Consider the following 8,254-nt stretch of genomic DNA (forward strand, 5'->3'; position numbering starts at 1 on the left):
TCTGTATTTTATTTTTCAAAAGGTAACTCAACTTGAGGACGGAATCTATAAACAAAAATCCAGAAAATCACATTGTATGATTTTTAAGTAATTATTTGCATTTTATTGCATGACATAAGTATTTGATCACCATCAGCACAATAGCAGTAGAATTCCGGCTCTCTCACAGACCTGTTAGTTTTTCTTTAAGAAGCCTCTGTTCTCACACTCATTACCTGTATTAACTGCACCTGTTTGAACTTGTTACCTGTATAAAAGACTGTCCACACACTCAATAAACAGATTCCAAGCCTCCACATGGCCAGACCAGCAGAGCTAGTGTGTAGGGCATCCAGGGATAAAATTGTAGATGACCTGCACAAGGCTGGGATGGGCTAGCAGGACAATAGGCAAAGCAGCTTGGTGAGAAGGACATACAACTGTTGGCGCAATTAATTACGAAAACTGGGAAGAAGTTTCAAGATGATCGGTCATCACCCCTCAGTCTGGGGCTCCATGGCAAGATTTCACCTGCGGTGGGCATCAATGATCATAGAGGAAAGAAGAAGGATAGCCCAGATACACAACGGCAGGACTGGTCAATGACCTGAAGGAGCTGGGACCACAGTCTCAAAGAAAACCATTAGTAACACACTACGCGTCATGGATTTAAATCCTGCAGCGCACGCAAGGTCCCCCTGCTTAAGCCAGTGCATGTTCCCATTGGCCTTGTGTCTGAAAGTTAGCTTTTTTACATGGCACATATTGCACTTTTACTTTCTTCTCCAACACTCTGTTTTTGCATTATTTAAACCAAATTGAACATGTTTCATTATTTATTCGAGGCTAAATTGATTTTATTGATGTATTATATTAAGTTAAAATAAAAGTGTTCATTCAGTATTGTTGTAATTGTCATTATTACAAATAAATAAATAAAAATATAAAATCGTCCGATTAATCGGTATCGACTTTTTTTGGTCCTCCAATAATCGGTATCGGCATTGAAAAATCCTAATCGGTCGACATCTAGTATGTTGTGTAGTAAGTTGTTAGAAGCCCATGTGCCTCACCTTAATAATTTGGTCCCTTTCCCCCTCATAACTTAGCCTACTGTTGGTGGTGCATCGCCTATATCCTGTTTTAGAAAAATGTAAGCATTGAATATTGTAAGAGCTTTCATTGTCTGTTTATATGTCCCCTTTATTTATCCTATGGTTCTGACTTGGTGTACAGGGAGAATACCGTAAGAACGGCCCATGTTCTGAATTCTGTAGCTGTACATTTCAAACGTGCTGAACAAAAAGTTATACTGACTACATCCGTCCTTGCTCAATCATTAATGTCTTAATCGAAATTACGGAATCCCTCTAATCTGCTCATTATTCCCGTATACCATTGTTTGTACAGCTCAATTGTCAGTAGAAACAACATTTGTTTAAGCAAAAAGGAAGTAAATGAGGCTTAATACACTAAGACAAGGCTCCGCTGATAGCCAGATGTAGCAGTGGTAAGGATTCACTCCATGGTGTTGAAAAGAAAGCTCTGCTGTAGGGGCAGATTTATGTAGGCCCCAACGTTTGTGGGCACCGTTTGTCACCGTTATAGTGCAATTAATGTATTGTTTAGTGTTGTGTGTAGTGGCTTTGCTGGCATGCATCTAAAAAACGTGTTTTCCCCACCAAGATGTACATGCCAAAATCACCACTGGTTATGGGGGTTGGTGACAGACATAGACCGTAAATTACTGCACCAAGTGTACACCTGCAATAGTACTATAAATGCATTGAGAATAAATGGTTGGATTACAGAAGCTACTAACGAGGTCAGTAATATAATTGAATTACGTTATGTTTAGATGGGACATCCTGAATGGGACATGATGTGAAGATAAGAAAAGTAGCAAAATAAACACATACGTACATAGCTAATGTGTCTTACCTTTTTGACAGGTTTGTGAGCAGGGACCGCACTAAACGCAGCGGACGACACTGACAGTTCACCCATGACAATTTCGCTGTTCTTGCTCACTGTCATGGCTGAGTATTTTTCCGCCACGTTCTCGCTCTCCTTTACTTCTTTGCTGGCTTGTTTCAGCTCCAACTTTCCGTCCCCTAAAGTGTCCGACATTGCGATAAATAATGAAAACGTGCAACAAATTAGTTAGAACGTGGTAGTAGCTAGTTAGCTACAGAATTAGTGTTGCTGCCAACTGTTCGTTATTTTGAGGAAGAGGGAATTATTTGTGCAGCTGAAGAAACCATTTGGTATATCAGTTGGTCATTTTATCTTTACAAACTAGTGTAGCAATTGCTGTCATAAAACGGCTGGTTGCTTGCGCAGTTCCTTCGCGTGCACCAAGCTGTAGACTTTTTGCATAGCCGTCACCTGAAAATGTGCGCTATGGGGGGTGATATGAGCCAAAATTAAGCCTAGGCAACCGTACCACGTGTGACTGTAGCCTACCATTGAACGTCTAACTGGCATGACATGAGACCAACGCCTTACTAACGTCTGCGTGACGCATGCGTGTTAATAAACCTAGGCAACAGTACCACCCTGTGGCTAACCTCTGCGTGACGCCTGCATGTTATTGAAAGTCATAAGGTGCATAGTTTATATTTATATTGATTATATCTCAACCATAAATGTTAGTTATGTACTGATTTTCCTGTGCAAGCCGACATTCCGATGTAGCCACCTTGAACTATAGTGTAGCCTACGGCTTGTGTATTTCCTGTTATCGCTAATGGCCTAGAAAATATTATGTCCAATCTATAGGTAATCTGTCTTTCCCTCAACTCCTCATGGGATGGTATCTTATCTTATCTCGCTGTATACATATCTAAATGTTGTTAGCCAATCACAGACGGTGTTGTTACCAGTTCCCAGTATCAGACAACCAATAAGAGTTGTGTCAGTGGCTTTCAGTCGAATAGAGAAGTTCATAGGCTTTCCCAGAGGGTCCGTGCTATTCGGGTACCTTGGGATGTCTCTTCCGCAATCAACAAAAAATGTAAAATGGTTCATTTTAGTGTTAGTTACGGGTTATAGTTTAGGGTTCAGGGTAAGGACCTCCCAAGGAATCTGGATAGCAGTGGCCGTTCATAAAGTGAGAGACTGGCACGGTATTTGAGAGCTCGGCGGGCGACATTCATTTGTTAGTTTTTTTACAAGCGGCAGACGCAATTTTCGAGAGTGTCTGCCCCAGATAGTTTCCTTAGAGACGATGGGAAGAATTACCAAGATGTCTTTGATCCGATTGAGGAGTAAGTAGGCTATATTTAAGTTGTGATATCACTAGGAAATATTTAGGCCTACTGTGTTGATATAGCAAATTTGGTTTATTTGAAAATAATACATTTTTGTTGTTAACGAGTTGAAGGCACATAGGCAATATGATTTACTGTGTCAAGTAGGCTGTGTACAATAATAACATAATTTTATGTGTTAGTATTATTTATTTCATGGATGAATTCAATTGTACATGAAAATATACACACGTATTGCTTTAGGATATACATATTTTACATTGTAATACATTACCTCGACATGCCATTGTGTGCAATTTTTCCACTGTCACTAGGCCTACACATTCACACTCGAGCTGAATTGAATGGGGGATGCATAAGTACTTTTCAATGAAGAAGGGAAACGAGGTACAACATACAACTTCGATCGAAGACCTTAAATCATGCCTGACAAGACCAACGAAATCATAACGGTATCCTAATATAGTCTGGATACAGGGGTAGCCTATTCTACAATAATGTAACTGTATGTGCTAGTATTATTTATCTAATGGATAAATTCAATTGTAAATGCGGATGGGTACGCTACTTCATTCAATGATTACGGTATTGTACATGGTAGATACAGGAGTAGCCTATAGTCTACAATAATAATGTAATTGAATGTTTGAATGTGCTATAGTATAATTTATTTAATTGATTCATGAAATTGTAAATGGAGATGGGTAGGCTACTTCATTCAGTGAAAACTGAATGTCTCAAGAAGTGATGAGCCAGAGAAAGAGAAATCAATCAGTGTCACTGCAGCTGTTCTACCCACCACCCACACTGCTCTCCCTCCACAAGCAACCAAATCCTCTTCTCCTGTTCAACTAATTTGGTGCCACACGAAAAGGACTGTACATACATGCCCCTGTGCCCATGTCATTGTAACATGATCCTTCCAAGGCTTCAACTGGACGGCTAAAACGTGAGAAATGTAAACAAGATGCTACAGTTGTGTGTGTGTGTGTGTGTGTGTGTGTGTGTGTGTGTGTGTGTGTGTGTGTGTGTGTGTGTGTGTGTGTGTGTGTGTGTGTGTGGAGATCCAAGAAAAGACGTGAGAAGATGGCAAGGGAGATCGTGATGAGAGTGGGAGCATACAGTATGAAAATAAAGACCCATTGGGATCTAAAATCATTGTGTCTCATTTTTGTCCGTTTGAGGATACTACAGTCACCCATAGTGGAGGTTCTTGGAACACTGCTATTTAAGTCTGAGCAGAGGTTGACGAAAACCTTTTAAAGGTGGTGGTACTATGTTGCGCGTTATCTTGAATACCGGGCAGATGATTGAGTACAGACTGAAATGGTGTAAACTTACAGGCTAAACTTGAGAAAGGGGTTCCAACAGAGTTATTTTGCTGTCACCAAAGGAGAACCAGTTTTGGTTCCAAGTAGAACCCTCTGTGGAATGGAGCCCAAAAGGGTTCTACCTAGGCACAGAAGGGTTTCTACCTGGAACCAAAAAGGGTTCTCCTATTAGGACAGTGGAAGAATCCTTTTAGGTTGTAGATAGCACCTTTTTTTCTGAGTGTAGGCCTATATTCCATTGGTGGTTGCATGGTTTTCTGTCAAAAGAAATGTAACAGGCCCTGTGTGTCTCAAGAGGATCTAGCAAGATTGCGAATCATTGTATCACTGACTCAGTATGACTATAATGAACATGTTTAACTTGCACCGTTATGCAATTATTAAGAGACTAGATACAAATAGCTAATCCTGGCGACCAATGTTCCAGCATTAATTCATTGAGGCAAGCAGATCAGAGATGTCAAGGTGGCATCCAAGAATATGCTACAGTATGAGGATAGTGTAAATAACAACTACCAATAGACCTTCTAAATTAGAAGCATTTAGGCAGTCAAATAATTACTCTGTAAAACGAGGAATGCAGCTACTCTATTTAACTAATATTTTAACTAATAATGAAAGAATTGACACAAACAATTACAGTGTACATTATACATTACAGAATAACACAGAGTAATTGACTATCACCAATAGGATAAAACAACGTGGTAACACATTTCTTCAGTTCAGAATAGTTTCTAAGAGAAAACACGATGTGTGTCTGATACACATACAGTTGAAGTCGGAAGTTTACATACACCTTAGCCAAATGCATTTTCACAATTCCGGACATTTAATCTTAGTAAAAATTCCCAGTCTTAGGTCAGTTAGGATCACCACTTTATTTTAAGAATGTGAAATGTCAGAATAATAGTAGAGAGAATGATTTATTTCAGCTGGGTCAGAAGTTTACATACACTCAATTATTATTTGGTAGCATTGCCATTAAATTGTTTAATTTGGGTCAAACATTTCGGGTAGCCTTCCACAAGCTTCCCACAATAAGTTGGGTGAATTTTGGCCCATTGCTCCTGACAGAGCTGGTGTAACTGAGTCAGGTTTGTAGGCTTTCTTCCTCACACATGCTTTTTCAGGTCTGCCCACAAATTTTCTATAGGATTGAGGTCAGGGCTTTGTGATGGCCACTCCAATACCTTGACTTTGTTGTCCTTAAGCCATTTTGCCACAACTTTGGAAGTATGCTTAGGGTCATTGTCCATTTGGAAGACCCATTTGCAATCAGGCTTTAACTTCCTGACTGATGTTGCTTCAATATATCCACATAATTTTCCTGCCTCATGATGCCCTCTATTTTGTGAAGTGCACTATTCCCTCTTGCAGCAAAGCACCCCCACAACATGATGATGCCACCCCCGTGCTTCACGGTTGGGATGGTGTTCTTCGGCTTGCAAGCCTCCCCCTTTTTCCTCCAAACATAATGATGGTCATTATGGCCAAACAGTTCTATTTTTGTTTCATCAGACCAGAGGACATTTCTCAAAAAAGTACAATCTTTGTCCCCATGTGCAGTTGCAATCCGTAGTCTGGCTTTTTTATGGCGATTTTGGAGCAGTGGCTTCTTCCTTGCTGAGCAGCCTTTCAGGTTATGTCGATATAGAACTTGTTTTACTGTGGATATAGATGCTTTTGTGCATGTTTCCTCCAGCACCTTCATAAGGTCCTTTGCTGTTGTTCTGGGATTGATTTGCACTTTTCGCACCAAAGTACGTTCATTTCTAGGAGACAGAACGCGTCTCCTTCCTGAGCGGTATGACGACTGCGTGGTCCCATGGTGTTTATACGTTCATACTATTGTTTGTACAGATGAACGTGGTACCTTCAGGCATTTGGAAATTGCTCCCAAGGATGAACCAGACTTGTGGAGGTCTACAATTTATTTTCTGAGGGCTGATTTCTTTAATTTCCCATGATGTCAAGCAAAGAGGCACTGAGTTTGAAGATAGGCCTTAAAATACATCCACAGGTACACCTCCAATTGACTCAAATGATGTCAATTAGCCTATCCAGAAGATTCTAAAGCCATGACATCATTTTCTGGAATTTTCAAACTGTTTAAATGCACAGTCAACTTAATGTATGTAAACTCTAGCCACTGGAATTGTGATAGTCAATTAAAAGTGAAATAATCTGTCTGTGAACAATTGTTGAAAAATTACTTGTGTCATGCACAAGTAGATGTCCTAACCGACTTGCCAAAACTATAGTTTGTTAACAAGAAATTTGTGGAGTGGTTGAATAACGAGTTTTAATGACTCCAACCTAAGTGTATGTAAACTTCCGACTTCAAACTGTAGGAGCTTGTAACAAGTTCTCAAAGTATAAACAACCTTTAACCAAATGCAAGCAGAAACTCACGTCTAACCTGAATTAACATTTCTTTGCACTTTGCTAGTTAAAAATAAAAGACAGGAAAAAGCCAGATTCAAATCTAATTAACTCAATGTAAAATGATAGGAGCGCATCCTTGTGTCGCTCTCTCTTTGAACTATCCGATGCACGACGAAACAAAATAACACTCCCTGTAACAATAAATCCATAGCCACTTACAGTACAATAAAATACACTGCTCAAAAAAATAAAGGAACACTTAAACAACACAATGTAACTCCAAGTCAATCACACTTCTGTGAAATCAAACTGTCCACTTTAGGAAGCAACAAGCTATTGACAATACATTTCACATGCTGTTGTCCAAATGGATAGACAACAGGTGGAAATTATAGGCAATTAGCAAGACACCCCCAATAAAGGAGTGTTCTGCAGGTGTGACCACAGACCACTTCTCAGTTCCTATGCTTCCTGGCTGATGTTTGGTCACTTTTGAATGCTGGCGGTGCTTTCACTCTAGTGGTAGCATGAGACGGAGTCTACAACCCACACAAGTGGCTCACGGTAGTGCAGCTCATCCAGGATGGCACATCAATGCGAGCTGTGCAAGAAAGGTTTGCTGTGTCTGTCAGCGTAGTGTCCAGAGCATGGAGGAGGCGCTACCCAGGAGACAGGCCAGTACATCAGAGACGTGGAGTGAGGCCCGTAGGAGGCAACAACCGCCAGCAGCAGGACCGCTACCTCTCGCCTTTTGTGCACAGGAGGAGCAGGAGGAGCACTGCCAGAGCCCTGCAAAATGATCCTCACAGCAGCCACAAAATGTTGCATGTGTCTGCTCAAACAGTCAAGAACAGACTCCATAAATGGTGGTATGAGGGCCCGACGTCCACAGGTGGGGGTTTCGTGCTTACAGCCCAACACCCGTGCAGGAACATTTCGGCATTTCGCCAGAGAACACCCAAGATTCGGCAAATTTGCCAACTGGCGCCCTGGCTCTTCACAGATGCAAAGCAGTCTTCATCACGTCGATGACGCACATTTTGTGACAGAACTGTGTAACCACGAGTCCTGAGAGGACAGCCGTGATGCCTTCTGAAGAGAGCTTCGATCTGCACAAACGTGCCTGGCCAAAAAGACGATGATCCCCAGCAATGACCGGTTGGGCTGGTGGTCAGTCATAGGTGTGGCCTAAGGTCATTTCTTGGGGGCCGCAAGCCCTCGCATGTGCTGCCAGAGGTAGACCTGACTGCCAATTTAGGTACACCGAGATGAATCTCAAGACAC

General features: G+C 41.2%; 1 protein-coding gene across 1 annotated transcript in view; it reads right to left on the bottom strand.

Annotated features, from left to right (window-relative positions):
* Nucleotides 1–2,359, bottom strand: part of LOC111967143 (S-adenosylhomocysteine hydrolase-like protein 1) — a 63,408-nt gene extending 61,049 nt beyond the window's left edge. Inside the window, exon 1 of the mRNA XM_023992014.2 lies at nucleotides 1,921–2,359. Within this exon, the coding sequence (XP_023847782.1) occupies nucleotides 1,921–2,109 (189 nt within the window). The 5' untranslated portion in view covers nucleotides 2,110–2,359. The remainder of the gene's footprint in view (nucleotides 1–1,920) is intronic.
* Nucleotides 2,360–8,254: the final 5,895 nt, after the last annotated feature.

This window comes from Salvelinus sp. IW2-2015, linkage group LG1 (genome assembly GCF_002910315.2).
Source record: "Salvelinus sp. IW2-2015 linkage group LG1, ASM291031v2, whole genome shotgun sequence".
Lineage (NCBI taxonomy): Eukaryota > Metazoa > Chordata > Actinopteri > Salmoniformes > Salmonidae > Salvelinus > Salvelinus sp. IW2-2015.